At 43.2% G+C, this 21,172-nt stretch overlaps 1 protein-coding gene across 1 annotated transcript in view; it reads left to right on the top strand.

Moving 5' to 3' along the window:
• LOC108438530 (cytosolic carboxypeptidase 4) overlaps positions 1–21,172 on the top strand; it is a 319,250-nt gene that overhangs the window by 95,131 nt on the left and 202,947 nt on the right. Inside the window, exon 11 of the mRNA XM_037540410.1 lies at positions 2,920–3,036. Within this exon, the coding sequence (XP_037396307.1) occupies positions 2,920–3,036 (117 nt within the window). The remainder of the gene's footprint in view (positions 1–2,919; positions 3,037–21,172) is intronic.

The raw sequence follows: 21,172 nt of genomic DNA, 5'->3' as shown, positions 1-21,172 counted from the left end.
TTTTTCTAATAAAAGCTGCAGTTTTTGGGGTAAAAAAAAAATCTTCTTTTTGGAGAGCAAACTAATATCCCCAGATCCTGTTTGTGTCATCCTCACACACCCACACACACAGACCCACACATCTACCATAATGTGACAGCCTCCCCTGTATGACATGCAATTTTCCCTGGTAATTTGTGCTAAATGAATGTGAGGCGAGAGCGTTGGACTGATCCACTGGCTCTCTCTAAAGACGCCGATTGAAGAGGACAGGCTGTGCTGCTTCCTGCACTCGCATTACTTCAATAACACACGTCTCTGATGCTGCTATAAATCAATGCCAGCACTTCACACACTCACGCTTCAACTGTGACACTGCTCTCCTGCTCTTACACCCTCCCTCCATCCCTCCCAACACGGTACGTTCATTTCCCAAACCCAGTCTTTACCACACAGATGAGGCTCTATTATCTGCAGTACTGCTCAAAAGTGCTGATTTGTATAGGTGTCTTGGCATGAGCCCAAAGCAGGGGTCTACAACACACAGCTCCAAAACTCTGTAAACACCCACTTTTCTGAAATTGTGGGTACAATTTAGTGGCATCGCAAAAACAATGGATTCAAAGTGAGCTGTTTTTTGTGACCGAGGTTCTATAAACTGCGAAGAATCCAGTTAAACAGGACTAATTTCGCTCTCTCTGTAATGAAACGTGGTTGATCAGTGCACTTTGAGCGCTGACGACATCCAGGAAACACTCAGAAATGCAAATCATGATTGTATCATGATTACAAAAGTTTTCACAGCAACGATAAAATATTGTCACATTGCCCACCTCTACATGCTAAATTAAACTCTTATTTCAAAGATGTCACACTCAACATCTGCACTGCCATCTCTCTCTCTCTCACTCATATAAAGTATCTCATAAAAGTGAGTGCACCCCTCACGTTTCTGCAAATATCTTTTCATCGGACAACATTATAGAAATGAAACTTGGATATAAAGTCAGTGTGCAGCTTGTATAGCAGTGCAGATTTACTGTCCTCTGAAAAGAACCCAACACACAGCCATTAATGTCTAAATAGCTGGGAACACAAGTGAGTCCACCTCACAGTGAACATGTCCAAATTTTTCTTAAAGTTAACCCTCTTGGGCATGGAATTCACCAGAGCTGCACAGGTTGCTACTGGAATCCTCGTCCACTCCTTCATGATGACATCACAGAGCTGGTAGATGTTAGACACCTTGTGCTCCTCCTCCTTCTGCTTGAAGATGCCCCACAGGTGCTCTATTCGGTTTAGGTCTGGAGAAATACTTGGCCAGTCCATCACCTTTACCTTCAGCAAGGCAGTTGTCATCTTGGAGGTGTGTTTGGGTTCGTTATCGAGTTGGAAAACTGCCATGCGGTGCAATTTCTGAAGGGAGGGGATCATGATCTGCTTCAGAATGTCACAGTACATGTAGGAATTCATGTTTCCTTCAATGAACTGTGGCTCCCCAGTGCTGACAGCACTCATGCAGCCACAAACCATGATGCTACCACCACCATGCTTGACGGTAGGCAAGAGATTGTCTTGGTACTCCTCACCAGGGCGTCACCACACATGCTGGACACCATCTGAGCCAAACAAGTTTATCTTGGTCTCGTCAGACCACAGGACATGGCTCCAGTAATCCTTGTTCTTGGACTGCTTGTCTTCAACCAACTGTTTCTGGGTTTTCTTGTGCGTCAGCTTCAGAAGAGGCTTCCTTCTCGGATGACAGCCATGCAGACCAATTTGATGCATTGTGCGGTGTGTGGTCTGAGCACTGACAGGCTGACCTCCCACTTCGTCAACCTCTGCAGCAATACTGGCAGCACTCATGCATCTATTTTTTGAAGCCAACCTCTGGGTATGACACTGAACACGTGGACTCAACTTCTTTGGTCAACCCTGGCGAGGCCTGTTCTGAGTGGAACCTGTCCTGGAAAACCGTTGTATGACTTTGGTCACCGTGCTATAGCTCAGTTTCAGGGTGTTAGCAGTCTTCTTATAGCCTAGGCCGTCTTTGTGGAGAGCAACAACTCTATTTCTCACATCCTCAGAGAGTTCTTTGCCAAGAGGTGCCATGTTGAATATCCAGTGGCCAGTATGATCGAATTGTACCCAAAACACCAAATTTAACATCCCTGCTCCCCATTCACACCTGGAACCTTGTAACTGTAACGAGTCACATGACACCAGGGAGGGACGACGACACAATTGGGCACAATTTGGACATGTTCACTGTGAGGTGGACTCACTTGTGTTCCCAGCTATTTAGACATTAATGGCTGTGTGTTGAACTCTTTTCAGAGGACAGTAAATCTGCTATACAAGCTGCACACTGACTATACCCTAGTTATATCCTAGTTTCATTTCTATTGTGTTGCTCCATGGATAGATAATATTTGCAGAAATATGAGCTCACTTTTGTGAGATACTGTGTGTGTATATATATATATATATATATATATATGTGTGTGTGTGTGTGTGTGTGTGTGAGTGAGAGAGAGAGTTGTGTATATATGTCTTCCCTCCCTCTAAGGCCCTTCCCTCCCTCTCTTTCTTTTTCTCTGTCTTTTTCACTCCCTTTCTTTACCAATCGCCCTCTCTCTATCTTTTTCACTTGCTCTCAGGCATAAGCATCTGTACAATTAATCTCTCTCTCTCTCTCTCTCTCTCTCTCTCTCTCTCTCTCTCTCTCTCTCTCTGTTCATACCTGCGTGGTTATGAGGTGTGTTTGATAAGATGTCAGTGTCCAGCTGTGTCTGTGTTGCTGCCCTGTATAAGTTTGTGTTTTTCTTTCTTTCTTCAGTCTCTCAGACATTGTGCCCTGTGTTTGGTTACTGTTAGCTGTGGTGATGGTTGATCTTCCAGGTGTCACAACTGTTGGTTCTGTGTGTACGTGTTCCTCAGGAGGACGATCTGGAGTCTGATGTGAGTCGGCTGACAACTCGGCCGGAGCCGGACCGGCCACGGGAGCAGCTGCAGCAGTACTCAGAGCTTTGCCCTGAACTACAGCACGACTTCCAGGTAGCGGCACTTTACACTGCACACGCTCCCAGAAACCAACCAAACAAAAAAACACACTAGTACAGACACGGGCTGCCCCAAAAATGTTTTGCAGTATAAAAGCGTTTCTGATAAAGTGGCCAACGAGTGCAGACCAGAGGTCGGCAACATGCAGTTCTTTTACTGCCCTGTTGTGGCTCCACAGCTGAATTAGGTTTGTAGGTTATAATAAAATCATCCTCCTTTACAGTAAAATAAAGCTCTGCTGATCATTCAACACAGTTTAACAGTAAATGGTCTTAAACACTGGAGTTAATATAGAACTGCTGATTCACCCTTTAACCCTGAAGATCAGTGCAGACTGCTGGTCACCATAGCAACACAGACAACAGTCTCACCCAGCTAGTAGCTAATGGTAAGGCAAAGAGAGAGATTTAAAATGATCATCGATAATTTGGAGACAAATGGACTGTCAGACACCAAAAAGTTGCATTCTGGCACCTCAGGCACCATTTAAGGTGGAACAGCAAAATTTTGAACAAGAAGCTGACTTCAGTTTTGACTTGAGAGACATTTTACAAGAAAATATTCCACTTTTGTGGAAAGGTTTCCTACTTGAGATGTGAAAGAAGCGTCTATAGCTGAGCTCTAAAGCTTAAAGCAGTCTGTGTTTTTGTTTGTATCATATATTTTAGTCTATACTAGGACATCAGCACGTACTGAGACAGATTTACAGCCAAGATGGTAAATCACAACTTCAACAAAATGGACATGAACTGTTGTGACTCACAAGCTGGTTTGATTTTTGTTGAATTGACAAAAAATGGCTCTTCTTAACATTTGGGTTGTGACCCCTGGTATAGACCTGTCAGCTGTACCCTTCACTCTATAGCCTGTTGTCTCTCCATTTCTAAATATGCCAAAGGCTTTGTGACTTGAGTTGCATTTATCCTCCAGTGAAGCACCTCAGTCTTCCATTGTCAGAGCAGCAGAGTGTGGCTTCATGCTGTGGTCCGAATGCCCTGAAGCTGATTATTCAGTCGAGCTGAAACCAAACTGCTCCTTTCACATTAACAATGGGGTAAAAATACCACTGCTGCATAGAAATACAGAACAAATGTCGAATATGCAAAATTAAATGAGGTCATTTTCTGGAGGAACAGCCTCCCTGCTGAGTCCTTAAGGTTTCCCAGGGGTGTCGTTTACAGTGGGCCATTCTGTACCCATAAAATCTGCTAATGCTTCCACACAGGGTACATACGTAATGTAGGTGCAGTTAGAGCCAGCTTTTAAAAACTTGGCTTTAGAGGTTGACCACAAAGTGCAGTCTGCTTTGCTGATGCACTCTGCTGTGCTAATTATAACCCACCATCAACTCATACCTGGACAACAGTGCCCCTGTGGTCAGAAACTATAATAAATAGGGTAGAGGGGGGCGAATAAATGGTGTGAAGCTACAGTCTGCTGGTCGGACAACCATATAGTGGAGCTGCGGAGGTGTTTCTAATAAAGTGGCCAGTTAGGGGAACCAGAAGGTAGGTGTTTCTTATAAAGTGGCCTGGTAGTGGAAGCGCAAGGGGGATGTTTCTAATATAGTGGCCAGGTAGTGGAAGCGCAAGGTGGATGTTTCTAATAAAGTGGCCAGTGAGTGGATGTGCAAAGTAGTAGTTTCTAAGTCTGAGTGCCTTTTAATCGTTAGCTGTTCTAACTGCTGTTGACTTTGATTGGATGCGCCAGAAACAGATGATGCCAACAGGTGTTTGCGTTTATAAAGGGTTACAGTTGAAGTGGTTTGTTTCCTCTGGAGTCTCTGAAATGCTGGAATCCTCCTGTTGAAGCATCATTGACAGTAATGAATGGTTTTTCAGGTTCAACATAATAAGCTTGGTGCTTGTCAGATGCTCGTCAACGCTGCTGCTGTGGCTCTTTTTGTGGGTTGTTCAAACTGATTTGATTGACAGCTTTCCTCAAGCTTCTGGTCAACAAGTCCTTTTATTCAGGTAGTGGAGTTTCCTGAAAACCATGTATGAAATTTTAATAGTTTCCTGGACCTTGTTTGTCTTACGAGTATTAAGTGATTAAGTGATACTTTTTTGATCCCACAACCGGGGAAATTCGACCTCCGCATTTAACCCGTCCATGAAGCGAAACACCACATACAAACTAGTGAACACACACACACTAGGGGGCAGTGAGCACACTTGCCCAGAGCGGTGGGCAGCCCTATCCACTGCGCCCAGGGAGCAGTTGGGGGTTAGGTGTCTTGTTCAAGGACACCTCAGTCATGGACTGTCAGCCCTGGGGATCGAACCGGCAACCTTCCGGTCACAGGGCCAGATCCCTAACCTCCAGCCCACGACTGCCCCATTTGGAGTATGAGTGTGTTAGGCCTCATAAGACACATACTAAGCTCAAGTGATGATATAACAAGTGGTTGGATAGTGTAGTGGATCCAGTGTGGAATATAGGAGGATGGGTTCCCCTTTTGAGTCTTGGTTCCTCTCAGTGTTTCTTCCTCTTGCTCTTCAGGCATTTTTCTTGCCACTGTTGCCATTGGCGACGCTCATGGGGGCTCGGACCTGGATTTTTTTTTCTGTAAAGCTGCTTGGTGACAACACCTGCTGTAAAAAGCACTATATAAATAAACCTTGACTGGATAAGAGCACAGCTCTGCACACAGGACAGCAGGGTTCTCCCCATTCAGACAGGAATATCTCTGCTATAGTTAACCCCTTTTTGCAGTAGTCACCTGTTTTGGAGCTCCCTCAGTTACCTGATTCAATTACACTGAATACATTTCAATGGAAATGTATGATTCACAAAGCTGAGACTGGATTTTTGTCTTCATAAGTGAGAAAGCAAATCGACATTTATAGAAGTGTTTTTATTGTGTTTAACTGCTTTGTCTGATCCACTCGTACCAGCACAACACTCGCTAACACACCACCACCATGTCAGTGTTACTGCAGTGCTGAGAATGACCCACCACCCAAATAGTATCTGCTCTGTCAGGGTCCATGGGGGTCCTGAGGGGCTAACAAAGTATCAGAGAAACAGATGGACTACAGTCTGTAACTGTAGAACTACAAAGTGCAGCTAAACAGTAAGTGGAGCTGATAAAATGGACAGTGAGCGTAGAAACAAGGAGGTGGTCAGAATGTTACACCTCATTGGTTTATCAAATCAAATCAAATTTATTTGTAGTGCTTTTTACAACAGATGTTGTCACAAAGCAGCTTCACAGAATTCCAGAAAAGACAAAGTTTTAACAAGAATGTAAAAAATGTAAAAGCCCCCCGGCGGGCAAGCCAGGGGCAACAGTGGCAAGGAAAAACTCCCTCAGAACTGAGGAAGAAACCTTGGGAGGAACCAGGCTCACCAGGGGGGGACCCATCCTCCTCTGGTCAAACTACCGACAAGTGATTGTACTACTAATATTAATAGCAGTAGTATTGGTAGTAGGAATAACTAGGAGTCTATGAGAACATCAGTGTAGGAACATCAGTGTGGGACAGCTAGTCCAAGGCAGGTGGTGGTAGCTGGGGCCTGGGCAGCTGGTCTGAAGTGGGTAGCAGGAGTTCTCGACAGTCAGTCGTCCTTCATTGTCCGGCCGGACATGTGGGCGATTGTATACTCGGAAAAAAGGCAGGGTTTTATTCTGTCTGTCTGTACGTAAAACAGGGGATGTTAACATTTCCAGAGTGTGGCTAACGACTCCAGCAGATCTGATTATGACAGCTTAGCTAAAAGGAGAGAACCAGAAGGACACACAGACACGGCAGCACTCTGAAACAATTCGGCATCCCTCCACTCCACCGTCCACAAACCTGAGTGACCGCGTGCGAGCAGCGGGACGACAGCACCAGCGTCTCAGTTTACTATAATTCCCTGTGTCCATGGACCCCTGGATCTGCTGCCTTTATCTAAGGGGGAACATTAGCTACCAAAAGCTAAACTGAACAAGTGAGTTTTCAGCCTAGTCTTAAAGATTGAGGCTGAGTCCTGAACATTTTCTGGAAGATCATTCCAGAGTTTGGGGGCTTTATAAGAAAAAGCTCTTCCCCCAGCTGCAGCCTTATGAATTCTGGGAACTACACTGTGTGCACAATTATTAGGCAAGTGAGTATTTTGACCATATTATCATTTTTAGGCATATTTTCTAACTCCAAGCTGGATAAACTTGAATGCTTAATGGATTTAAGCATAGCAGGTGATGTGTAACTGTGTAATGAGGGAGGGTGTGGCCTAAGGAGGTCAACACCCTATATCAAGGTGTGCATAATTATTAGGCAGCTTTTTTCTTCAGGCAAAATGGGCCAAAAAAGAGCCAAAATGACCAAAAGTCTCTCAGAGGGATGCAGAACTCTTGAAATTGCTGAGATATTGGGGTGTGATCACAGAACCATCAAACGTTTTGTTGCAAATAGTCAACAGGGTTGCAAGAAACGTGCTGAGAAAAAAAGACGCAAAATAACTGCCAAGGATTTGAGAAGAATCAAGCGTGAAGCTGCCAGGAACCCATTATCTTCCAGTTCTGTCATATTCCAGAACTGCAACCTAGCTGGAGTATCAAGAAGTACAAGATGTTCAGTGCTCAGAGACACGGCCAAGGTAAGGAAGGCTGAAACCCGACCACCACTGAACAAGACACTGAAGAGTCTAGACTGGTCCAAGAAGAATCTGAAGACAGATTTTTCAAAGGAAACTGATAGACTCCATGAATGGAAGGCTTATCACTGTTAATATAAAGAAGGGTGGCTATATTGGTCACTAATTTTTTTATTATTTCTCAGAAAAGTTCATTGGAAAGCTTTGAGTTGTTTGTTTATAATTTTCACTTGAACAGATGAAAATAAAGAGAGATGGGAAAATGTTTGTTTTTCATTTAGCTGCGTAATAATTCTGCACCATTATAGTTGCCCAATAAATGTGCACATATAGATATTCTCCTAAGAAAGCCAAAACCTCACTTTATTTTTCTTAAGCATTCATGTTTGAGGTTTATTAACATTTTGGATTAACCGAGAGCACTGTAGCTGGTCATTAATAAAAATAATCCTCAACAATAAAACTAATAATTGTGCACACAGTGTATTAATAAGCAATCACTCTGGGATTTGAGCAGTCGTGATGGCTCATAATGGGAAATAAGGTCTTGCAGGTACTCAGGAGCGAGCCCATGTAGGGCTTTATATGTCAATAAAAGAATTTTATAATCAATACGGAATTTAACAGGCAGCCAATGAAGTGATGATAGCACTGGACTGATATGATCAAATTTTCTAGTTTTAGTCCGGACCCTGGCTGCAGCGTTTTGGACTAGCTGAAGATTAGAAGACTTAGATTCCTGCTCGTACATCCTGACAGTAGTGTGTTACAGTAGTCTAGCCTAGAAGTAATAAAGGCATGTACTAGTGTTTCTGTGTCACGCAGGGACAGGGCATTTGTTATCTTGGCAATGTTGCGAATATGTAGAAAAGCTGTCCTAGTGATGCTGTTTATGTGTTGATCGAATGATAAATCTGAATCAATTATGACACCAAGATTTTTTGCTGCTGAGCCAGGTGTAACTGGAAAGTCGGCGAGATTTAAAATTAAATCTGGTAGTTTATTTCTTGCTAATTTTGGACCCAGAAGTAGAACCTCTGTTTTGTTACTGTTTAGTAGGAGGAAGTTCCGTGACATCCAGCATTTCACGTCTTTTACACAGTCCTCTATTTTCTTTAATCTGTATTTGTCATCAGGCTTGGCTGATATGTACAGCATGTCATCTGCTTTCAATGAAAGTGAATACCATGGTTACTTATAACTGTGCCTAATGGTAACATGTATAGAGTAAATAACAAAGGTCCTAAAATAGAGCCCTGCGGAACTCCAAATCTTACTTTTGAATAACTGGAAGATAAATTGTTTACACTAACGAACCGATAATGTTCTGTTAGGTAAGATTGGAACCATGATAAGGCTGTCCCTGTGACTCCAACCATGTTTTCTAACCTTTCTAGGAGATATTGTGGTCTATCGTACCGAAAGCTGTATTGAGGTCAAGTAGCACTAACAGGGATACGTAGCCTTGATCAGAGGCAAGAAGATCGTTAGTTATCTTAACTTGAGCCGTCTCAGTGCTGTGGTGTGGCCTGAATCCAGACTGGAATTTTTCATATATATGGTTCTAATGTAGATATGAACTAAGTTGTTGGGCCACAGCTTTTTCTAAGATCTTAGATATAAATGGTAAGTTAGAAATAGGCCTGTAATTTGACAAAACGGTGACATCCAGATTTGGTTTCTTGATCAGAGATTTGATAACTGCTATGGTACTTTGGGTACATGGCCCAGACTAAGGGACGTGTTTACTATAGTTAAAATAGGGTTTATAATAACTGGCAGTACGTCTTTGAGTAATTTTGAGGGAATTGCATTGAGTATGCAGGTTGTGCAATTTGCAGAAGAGATAATCTTCTCTAGCTCCAGCTGTGGGAGTGGGTAAAAAGTTTCCAGGCTCTTTTCTACAACTGTGTTTTGTTTTATATCAGCCGAGTCAGATGACAGCCAAGTTGAGTTTAATACTGTGGGTTGAATTTGTTGTCTAATATTTTCAATTTTATTATTAAAGAAGTTCATAAAAACTTCACTGGTGAGAGTTACTGGGATTTCTGGTCCAGTACCTATTTGGAAATCACACTAAACAGAACTCTAGGATTATATTTATTATTTCAATCAGCGAGGCCAGATATGCTGAGCAAGCTTTAGTGAGAGCATTTCTATAAGTTCTATATCTATAAGGCCGTCCTTCCAGGCAGTGTGGAACACTTCCAGCTTGGTTTGTCGCCATTTCCGCTCTAGTTTCTGAACTGTTTGTTTTAAGGTACGGGTTTTATCATTGTATCATGGGGCTTTTTCTGCCTTATTCTTTTTATTTTAAGTGGCGCCACATGTTCTAAAGTGGATCGGAAGGTATTTTCTAAATAATTGGTTAGTAAATCTAGTTCCATTGGGTCTGATGCAGTGGAGTCTGGGGTTGATAACTCTGGCAGATTTTCTATAAATTGTAGGGCGGTAGAAGGTTTTATTGAGCGCTTTGTAGAATAACGAGGGGTCATACATATATTATGGCTAAGACATAGTGCATATGAAATTAAGTAATGGTCGGAGATCGCTGAGGTTTGAGGTAAGATATTAAGCTTTTCTATGTTAAGACCTAGTGTCAAAACTAAATCTAACATATGACTACAGTAGTGTGTAGGCCCTGTTACATTTTTGGGTAAAACCAACAGAGTCTAGGATTGAGGTAAATGCCTTTTTAGTGGGTCATCTACCTTCTCAAAGTGAATATTAAAATCTCCTACAATTATTACTTTATCATTACACACAGCCAGGTTTGCAGCAAAATCACTAAATTCTTTTAAAAATTCAGAGTAGGGTCCTGGTGGTCTGTAAATGTTAAATAATGAACATGTGTAATGTGAATGGAAAGGACCTCAAAGGAAGTAAAATTGTCGCATTGTTTCTGACTAATATCTAGAGTATTTTGGTAGATTTGGTACTCCACCTCCCTTGCCTGATAATCTTGGCCTATGTGCATAATTATAGCCTACAGGCGTGGCTTCATTTAAAGCGGCATATTCATCTGGTCTAACCCACATTTCAGTAAGACAGAAAATGTCAAATTTATGATGGCTTATAATTTCATTTACAATGACTGCTTTTGAGTTTAGTGATCTTATATTGAGTAGTCCAAGTTTTAGATCTAAGGTGTTATCATCAGAATACGGATATATGTTGATTAGGTTGTTTAAACGGGCTGATTGAGTTTTTCTATGATTAAGTTTAGTTTTAATTCGGGGCAAAGACACAGTATCTATAAAGTTGAACCTGGGTGACGCCTCAAGGCAGATCGCAGACGGTCGGTTTAGCCTGTCTGTCTGCGGCCTGGTCCCGGCTCTGGACTGTCAGCAGCTGTTTACACTACTCTGCCGACTAACTAAAAGACTATGAGCTATGCTGCACGAAAGCACCCTCCCACATAGGGTGGACACCATCCCTACCTATAAGACCAGGTTTGCCCTCAAAACGCAATCAATTATCTACAAAGCCCACTTGATTTTCGGAACACCACTTGGACATCCAGCAGTTTAACGCCGTAAGCCTGCTGTAGGCTTCAGCGCTGCGCCGCATTGGGATGGGGCAAGAGCAGATTACGGCATCGGACATCGTCTGGGCCTGTTTAATCACCTCTCTAATATTAGCCATAGTTATCTCAGACTGCCGCAGATGGATATCATTGGCCCCTACATGAATAACTATCCTCGAATATCTCTTATCAGCTTACAGTCTAACGGTAAGGTTGCCAGTAATGTCCGGCGCTCTGGCTCCCGATAAACATCTAACTGTTACTGCTGGCGCCCCTAACAGAGTAGCTAATTTTACATGTCGGACAATCGAGTCTCCTATGACCAGAGTACTTTTAACAGGCTCCACAGTGGGTGCTTCACTGAGTGGGGCAAAACTTTTTGATACGTGAATCGGAGGAGCGTGGCGTTCCGGTGGTCTAGCTTTGGCCTCAGCATTAGCATTAGCCTTAGCTTTCCGGCTAGACTGCTGAGTCGTCACCCATTCGCCCCGCTGTGAGGGCTCTAACGCCAGAGTTGAGGGGGTGCTAACTCTCCCTAGGGCACCCGGAGCTGCTAAGACTGAATCTGGCTGTCTATCCCTTAATAAACCCCGGATGCGCACCTCTAACTGGTCCACTTTCTCCGCCAAACAGCAACTAGCTGGCACTTAGCACAAACACAGCCACTACCATTATCGCTAGAGACGGAAAAGGGGGTTAAACTAAATATGCCACACTGTACAGACGAAACAACCAGCAGAAGCCATGATATTTCAGCTACTTAACGCTTTTGGTCGATTTAGAAGCTAATAGCACAAAACGTTGCCGCAGTGACGCATTCTCAGTCGTTCACAGTGACGCGCTCTCAGTTGCTCATTTATATGTCTCTTTGCATACATGTATATATATTTATAAGGATGTATTTTTTACTATATCGTCTATATCAGGTTCTCCTATTGAAGTTCTCCATGTGGGCCTCTTTTTGCTTAAAAGCGAATGGTATCTGCTCTCTCTCTCTCTCTCTCTCTCTCTCTCTCTCTCTCTCTCTCTCTCTCTCTCTCTCTCTCTCTCTCTCCTTGATGTTTTAATTCAAATGGTGTCACAAGATGAACTGCTGCTGTTGGATTGATTCCCTTCTGCAATTAATTTGCTTCTCTGCTTATTGATGAGAGCCACGCTACAATGCCAGCGCACAGAACAGCCTCTAGTTTATTTATTTTTTAACATTTGTTAATAGCCCTACAAATAAAAGTGTATGGCATAATACTGTTTTTACATAATTACTGTAAATAATGAGCCCGGATGTTTTGTTATTACAAGCTTTTCAAGAACAGCATTTTTCTTCATTATGATTTTTAAAAATCTGACAAAAATGAAAACGTTCTATCTTAATTCTCTCCTCCACCTGTGCTTTTTCCACTCTTCTCCCTGCTGCGTGCTGCTTATCTCCGGATGCTGCAGTGAGTTCGGATGCAGCTGTGGTTGTGCAGCGTGTGCGGCGCTACGACATGGTTGCAAACAAAGCTACAGACCATGCATAACAATGCGCTTTCTGCCATTAATCACACACGCTAACATCACTCCACCTGCCATCCACAGGCCACAGCAAACACACTCGGCAGGACGACACCGGCGGCCCCACACATGATGCCGCTGTGTTTTCTCTGCACTTCCACACCTGTTCCATTCACAAAGGCTTGATAATTAACTGATCAACTCATTACGGGGTGCTGTAACATCTCCGCCCTTACACGAGCAGGCCTCACAGCACGTTTAACATCAGCTATGATTAATTTAAAGCAGTGGTGGACAGTAACTCAGTAAATGTAATTAGTTTCTGTACTTTAGTATTTTTGGTGTATCTGTACTGAAGTTTTTCCGCTCTGGGCGACTTTTTCCTTTCACTCCACTACATTTCAGAGTCTAATATCCGACTTTTTCCTCCTACATTTTGAGAAATCTGTCGTTCCTTTTGGTTTCTGTGTGTATAAAAACGTAACATGTCAAAACGAAAGAAGCACAAAGCCAGAGCACCAATCAGGGCCCAGCGGTCACTTTGTTTAGAGCTGGTTTTGACCTGTTGGTCATACCGACCCCGTGCAGCACACGGTTCAACGTCAGCGCAGCAGCGTAAAACTTTGGGAGAGTCTGTTCAACATAAATGATGAACTAACCTAACTTTGTGTAAATAGAGCACAATATAGAAATATGTCCACATATGCAGTCGAGACTGACGCGGCTTTTTTCTGAATTTCTACAAACACCATTTCATTTTATAGTAAATGAGTTTGGGCTGGTTTATGTTTATGAACAGACGCCTACAGATCAACATAGTAAAAGAGCTCATCTGTGATCCTGAGTTTAAAGCCAGTTTTTATTCAACTTAAACTTGGAACTAAGTTGTAAATAATGTTTGTATGTTCTCCCCGTGTCTGAGTGGGTTTCCTCCGGATTCTCCGGTTTCCTCCGACAGTCCAAAGACATGCAGTCGGGCCAATTGGACATGCTAAATTGCTCCTAGGTGTGAGTGAATGTGTCTGTCTCCCCTGCGATGGACTGGTGACCTGTCCAGGGTGTATCCTGCCTTCTGCCTGATGAGTGGCTCCAGCAGCCCCAGAAGGAGAAGTGGCTTAGAAGGTGTGTGTGTTTGAATGGAATGTCCAGTATTATGTCTAGCAGGCTGTCTCTTGTTGTTAGTGGGATGGGGTAGGGGAGAGGTTTCTTACCCTCCTCTGTTTTGGTTATTATTTTGGGTTGGGTTTTTTATTATTATTTTCTTCTTTTCTTTTTGATGATTGAAAATGAAATAAACATTGTGATTTAAAAAAAAGTAATTTTCCTCATGGAGAGCAGCCAATATTCACGCTTCTTTTTTTATTGTGATTTAATTTGAAACACTAGTATCAAATCAAATCAAATCACAGTCATTGTCACATCACATTTACACAGGTGGAAAGGAGTGAGAATCTTAGGTATATATATATATATATATATATATATATATACACTTGTACAGTAATAAGTTATGAAATAAAACTATTAAATGTGCTGTTGTATGCATTCTGTATGTGCAGATAGTCTGAGGGAGATAATAAATGAGATGCAGGTCCTCAGGGATAGAATACTGATATAGAAATCTTCCAGATTGTATAGGATATGGATAGAAGATATACAAGATGTCACTCTATATGTGTAAGTACAAATGTGCTGGATTGAAGGTGCAGAGGCTCAGAGTGAGTCTGATGAGTTGTGGATGAGGTGGAGTTGTGGATGAGGTGTTGTCCATGGAGGTGATGACTCAGAGGTGCATTGACGGGCTTTTAGACCGACACACCAGACCAGGCTGTTCAGTAGCCTGATGGCCTGATGGTCTCGGAGCCAGCTGGTTCTGGACTTTATGCTTCTGTACCTCCTACCACCCGGCAGCTGTGAGAACAGACAGTGGCTTGGCTGGGTGGAGTCCTTTAGAATCCTCTGGGTCTGGTCTTCCTCAGCCAGTGGTTGGTGTATAAATCCAGGTTTGGGAGCTGGACCCCGGTGATGTGCTGGGCTGTCTTCTCCGCCGTCTGCAGAGCTTTCCGCTTGATGGCAATGCAGTTTCCATACCAGGTGGTGATGGAGCCTGTTAGAACGCTCTCCACAGTACATGTGTAGAATGTTCTGAAGATGCAGGGGTTCATGCCAAACCTCTATAGACGCCTGAGGCATTGTTGTGCCTTCTTTACCACCCATCTGGTGTGTACACTCCATGTCAGTTCCTCGGACATGTGAACACAGAGGAATTTGAAGCTGCTGACCCTCTCTACCATGGTTCCGTTGATGCTGATAGGGGTGTGCACTCTCTCTTGCTTCCTGAAGTCCACTCTGAGCTCCTTGGTCTTGTTGACATTGAGAGAGAGGTTGTTCTCCTGGCACCAGAGTGTCAGAAAGTTGACCTCCTCTCAGATCAGGCCAACAATTGTGGTGTGATCAGCAAATTTGATGATGACATTGGAGATGTGTCTGGCTGAGCAGTTGTGGGTGTACAGGGAGTACAAGAGAGGGCTGAGCACACAGCCCTGAGGAGCTCTGGTGTTGAGGGTCAGTGAGGAGGAGGGGGTGATTTTGCCCATCTTTACCACCTGGTGTTGGGAGTTCAGGATCCAGCTGCACAGAGAACTGTTCAAACCCAGATCCCCAAGCTTAATGTCGAGCCTTGAGGGCACGATGGTGTTGAGTGCTCTGAGCTGTAGTCCACAAACAGCGTTCTCACATACGTGTTCTTTCTGTCCAGATGGGAGAGGGCAGAGTGTAGAGTCAGGGCTATTACGTCATCAGTGGATCTGTTCTGTCTGTAGGCAAACTGCAGTGGGTCCAGAGTGGCAGGTAGTGAGAAGCAGATAAAGTCTCTGATCAGCTTCTCAAAGCACTTGCTTATGATGGAGGTCAGAGCAACCGGGCACCATTTCACTCATTCACTCATTTAGAATATTAACCCTGGCTGACTTTGCAGTTGGCACAATGGCGGCCAGATTGAAGCAATAGGCAACAGCTGAGAGTGAGAGGGAGAGAGTGAGAGAGAGTGAGAGGTTAAAGACGTCTGTAAACACTCCTGCCAGCTGATGTGCACAGGCTTTGAGAGCACGTGCAGGGATCCCATCAGGCCTGGCCTGGATGTTAACGCACTTGAAGGCTCTGCACACGTCAGCCACGGAGACGGGGGAGTGTTGATATCCAAGACATTCTTTAGGGGGTCCCAAAACCCACAGGACCTCCTGCATTCTGCACCTTGTAGTTAAATGTGATACATGTATGTTTATGTCTCGTGATTTGAAGGGATTGCAGGAATAATAACTCACACTTTAAAGGTCTGAGCAGTTGTGTGTTCTTTGTGAACCTAATTGTTCTAAATTCTGCTATTTAAGTGGGGAGAACAATAAACTGTGCAGTGCTGTAGATGCATGTGGCTGGTTGACTGCCATTGTATGCACTGAATTTTGAAGAATAATAATAAAAAAAAGTTTTTAAGATCTTTCTCTCTTTGGTTCCCACCAGTTTCAGACTCCAGAAATAGCACGATTGTGTTGATTCGCCTGTCGATTGTATAATTGTGTTTGCGGTATGATGCACGCCGTGCCTTTAAGAGGTCGATTGATTCAGCGGGGCTAATTGAATTGAGCTCAAACAGGATCATTCATTACCAAATCTGAAATTAAATGACATTTTTTGTTGTTGTTTTTCTGCTGTGTACTCGGCTCAACACGTTCTGGTATTCCCTCTCCCAAAGCTAATCAAAGGACGCTGTGGTACTTGTTGGTATCAAGTTCATGATTGATATAAATATGCTTCTGTACTGCGGCACCGTTTTCTGTCGAGTCTTTTGTTTTCTGTTATTTATTGTTTTGGAAATGGATATGATGCGGAAAGCCCCCTGAGATGCTCCATTCAGTCTGCAAACCCACTTTCCTTTTATGAGGCCCAAACGTTGCAGGGTTTGTTTATATTAATGCAGCCGTGTCTATTTGTATTCATGAAAGTTTTGTCTTTTTTTTGTTCCCAGACTCACTTTTTTTTTTCAAAGTGCTGAAAAACGTTCTAATCAAATGCATTGAAATATTGAGGCCGGCAGAGCTGACGTCCGACGGCTAATGAATTCTCTTTGAAGAAGGCTGGTTTATGCGCATGGATCAGAGGAGGGTTGAAGAAAAAGTCACTTCAGGACATTTGAGATGTTCTTGACACTACCATAGCAGTGTCACTGCTGTGATGAGAATGGACCACCACCCAATAATACCTGACCCTGTGGTCAGAAACTGACCACTGATGAATGGAGTAGAAGGGGCTTATAAACTGTGCAGCAATGGATGGACTACAGTCTATAACTGTACACCTACACAGTAGAACTACTGCTGCTCAAAAAAATAAACACTTAAACAACACAATATAACTCTGAGTAAATCAAACTTCTGTGAAATCAAACTGTCCACTTAGGAAGCAACACTGACAATCAATTTCACACCTGTTGTGGCTCAGGTAGTGCAGCTCATCCAGGATGGCACATTAATGTGAGCTGTGGCAAGAAGGTTTGCTGTGTCTGTCAGCGTAGTGTCCAGAGCCTGGAGGCGCTACCAGGAGACAGGCCAGTACACCAGGAGACGTGGAGGAGGCTGTAGGAGGGCAACAACCCAGCAGCAGGACCGCTACCTCCGCCTTTGTGCAAGGAGGAACAGGAGGAGCACTGACAGAGCCCTGCAAAATGACCTCCATGTGCTCTCCAGAGGTAGCCTGACTGCCATTAGGTACCGACATGAGATCCTCAGACCCCTTGTGAGACCATATGCTGGTGCGGTTAGCCCTGGGTTCCTCCTAATGCAGGACAATGCTAGACCTCATGTGGCTGGAGTGTGTCAGCAGTTCCTGCAAGATGAAGGCATTGAAGCTATGGACTGGCCCGCCCGTTCCCCAGACCTGAATCCGATTGAGCACATCTGGGACATCATGTCTCGCTCCATCCACCAACGTCACGTTGCACCACAGACTGTCCAGGAGTTGGCGGATGCTTTAGTCCAGGTCTGGGAGGAGATCCCTCAGGAGACCATCCGCCACCTCATCAGGAGCTGCCCAGGCATTGTAGGGAGGTCATAGAGGCACGTGGAGGCCACACACAATACTGAGCCTCATTTTGACTTGTTTTAAGGACATCACATCAAAGTTGGATCAGCCTGTCGTGTTTTTCCGCTTTAATTTTGTGTGTGACTGCAAATCCAGGCCTCCATTGGTTAATAAATTTCCATTGATGATTTTTGTGATTTTGTTGTCAGCACATTCAACTTTGTACAGAACAAAGTATTCAATGAGAATATTTCATTCATTCAGATCTAGGACGTGTTATTTGAGTGTTCCCTTTATTTTTTTGAGCAGTGTATAAGAGAGGTGTTTCTAATAAAGTGGCCAGTGAGTGGATGCCTACAGTAGGTGTTTCTAATAAAGTGGCCAGTTAGTTGTAAGTATAAGGTAGGTGTTTCTAATAAAGTGGCCAGTTAGTGAAAGCACAAGGTCTGTGTTTCTAATAAAGTGGCCAGTTAGTGAAAGGACAAGGAAGGTGTTTCTAATAAAGTGGCAGGTTAGTTAAAGGAAAAGGCAGTTGTTTCTATTAAAGTGTCCAGTTAGGTGGAAGTATAAGGTAGATGTTTCTAATAAACTGGCCACTTAGTAGGAAATGCAAGGTAGGTGTTTCTATTAAAGTGGCCAGTTAGGTGGAAGTCTAGGAAGGTGTTTCTAATAAAGTGGCCAGTTAATGTAAATACAAAGTAGGTGTATAAAAAGTGTAGTTAAGTGGATGTGTAGTGAATTTTCTTACACCAGAGACTTTTAGTACCTGGTCTGTCACCATTCCATCTTTGAATTTGTGCACAACAGAGGAGAGATTATTCACAGCTGATATTTTAGCAGCTGTTGGAACAGCTGGGACCTCTCATCACTTTTGATTTTTTGTGCTGTACATCTTGGATGACCTAAGCTGCTTTCAGAATCAAAGTTTAGACTCTGCTTTTTGCTGTCCCAAGAAAAAGAGAAGCATCTTGATTATTCCTGGCTGTGTTTCAACTGCTTTATTTGTTTCTTTGTCTTTTTCCCTGCCTCCTCCATCTACCTAGAGATGTCTCTTTTAATTTCAGACAGTTTATTTTGGGTCATTGTGCTGAAGAAGCGTGAGATGCAGCTCTAGTCTGTAGAGACGGTGGGATGTCTATTGAGTGATGTGTGAAGTAATCTCAGTCTGCTCCATTTTTCCCCTCAAGGTTTTTGTCTTTCTTGCTTTTCCCACCGTGTGTGATGTGTTAGTAGCTCTTTTCTTCCCCAGTGACGAGATAAATTCAACATTAGCCTTGTAGCCTCCTCACTAGCGGTTGAACACCGCAGTACTGGGTGTAGCAGTAAGTTGTCACAGCTCTTAAACAAGGACTTTGACAGCTTTGATACAAAGTCTTAAACTATTGTTTTGACAAAGCCATGTTTCCCTTAAATTGGCCCTCAACTTTTTCTGCAGAACAGCTCTACAGCCACTCCTGCAGGGTGAGCTACTTTCTCTGGGATGAGTTTTGCACAAGCTGGGGTCGGCATGCATAACCATAAAACGGAACGCCAGCGGCTTTTCAGAATTTCTAGATCGTAAACCATTAAGCTGTAAACAGACTCCAATAATAGGGCATAATAATAAAGTGGCCAGTGAGTGAAATAAAAGGTAGGTGTTTCTAATAAAGTGGCCAGTGAGTGGATGCCTAAGGTGGGTGTTTCTAATAAAGTGGCCAGTGAGTGGATGCCTAAGGTGGGTGTTTCTAATAAAGTGATTGATAGATACATAGATACACAGATATATACACTCACCGGCCACTTTATTAGGTGTTCAGTTGCTTGTTAACACAAATAGCTAATCAGCCAATCACATGACCGCAACTCAATGTATTTAGGCACGTAGAGGTGGTCAAGACAACTTGCTGAAGTGCAGACTGAGCATCAGAACAGGGAAGAAAGGGGATTTAAGGGGCTTTGAACGTGGCGTGGTTGTTGGTGCCAGACGGGCTGGTCTGAGTATTTCAGAAACTGCTGATCTGCTGGGATTTTCACGCACAACCATCTCTAGGGTTCACAGAGAACGGTCCGAAAAAGAGGAAATATCCAGTGAGCGGTCAGTTGTGTGGACGAAAATGCCTTGTTGATGTGAGAGGTCAGAGGAGAATGGGCAGACTGGTTCCAGATGATAGAAAGGCAACAGTAACTCAAATAACCAACCAAAATCTCTGAGGAACGTTTCCAACACCTTGTTGAAAGTTTGTCATGAAGAATTAAGGCAGTTCTGAAGGCAAAAGGGGTTCCAACCTTTTACTAGCAAGGTGTACCTAATAAAGTGGCCAGTGAGTGTAGATAAAGTGAACACCAGTGACAGTTTTACACTCTTTCAGTTATTGTTACATCTTGTGTTGCCCTGTTATTGTCTTTGTCTGTTTTCTGTCTCTGCCATGTGCCTTTATTTTGCTTTCCTGCTCCTCCTTAGCTCCGCCCATTTGTAATGCCCCTCACCTGTGTCTTGTTTGTAACCCGGCACAGTAATTACTCCCAGGTGTTTCGCGTTGGTGTTTCCCAGAATGTACAGCCCTTGTTTTTGTTTTGTATGTTGCTCAGCACCATTTGTTCGTTGTTGCTCTGTAATTTCTGTGTTTGTTAGCTGACTATACTGTTCTTCCTCTGTTTTATTGTTTTCCAGTTTTTAGTTTAGTTCAGTTTTATTCTTTGTTGTTTGCTTAGTTTCTCTGTTCATTTTTGTCCTGTTTTCTATGGATTCTCAAAGAATGCATCCCTATGCATCCTACTTCGCCTCCTACTCGTCTCACATTACAGTTAGAGGAAAGAAGCCAGTGTGAGGTAAAGTATCTAGATAGTCTGGTAGCCTCCTTGCTAACTATTGCTGTCGTTTGATTGTATTGATGATTTGAAGACACCACACTTTTGAGGCTACAGTAAGATCTTTATCTTCCTTGCAGTAATGTTAGCTAACTGCCTTCCTTCTGTGTTCACCAGCTAATGGGAAAAAAATGCAACTTAAAACGTAGTTACTCCAAAGTTTCTGCCACCTTCAAGATGCATCACCAGGGGTTTTCCTAGTCTCTTAAACCAAATATTGTCGCTCTAGAGCAGAGCTATTCAAACTGTGGGGTGAGAAGGGATTGCAGGGGGAGGTGGGTGAGAAATGAGAGAAAATTGCAAAACAAATATTTAAAACTTTTTATGAAGTTCTTAATTTCGTTTTCTTATTATATATTATTTATTTGATTTGACCTGATTCTCTGTATACCTACACTGCAGTAGTTTGTACAATGACAAGTCTGTTTAGTTGAGGGGCTCCCCAAGGAAAAGGTTCGTGTTTTGCCTGAGAACACCCTTCCTGATAAAATCACTGTAATGTACGACCTTGAGCGGCCTGTTGCTTAAGAAATGCAGTTTGCTTGTTTTGACAGTGTGTCTGATGATAATCCAGCAGTATCACCCATTCCTACCAAACATATGACC

The sequence above is a fragment of the Pygocentrus nattereri genome, chromosome 8 (genome assembly GCF_015220715.1).
Source record: "Pygocentrus nattereri isolate fPygNat1 chromosome 8, fPygNat1.pri, whole genome shotgun sequence".
NCBI lineage: Eukaryota > Metazoa > Chordata > Actinopteri > Characiformes > Serrasalmidae > Pygocentrus > Pygocentrus nattereri.
Note: the sequence above shows the minus strand (reverse complement) of the source record. Positions and strands in the feature narration are given on the sequence as shown.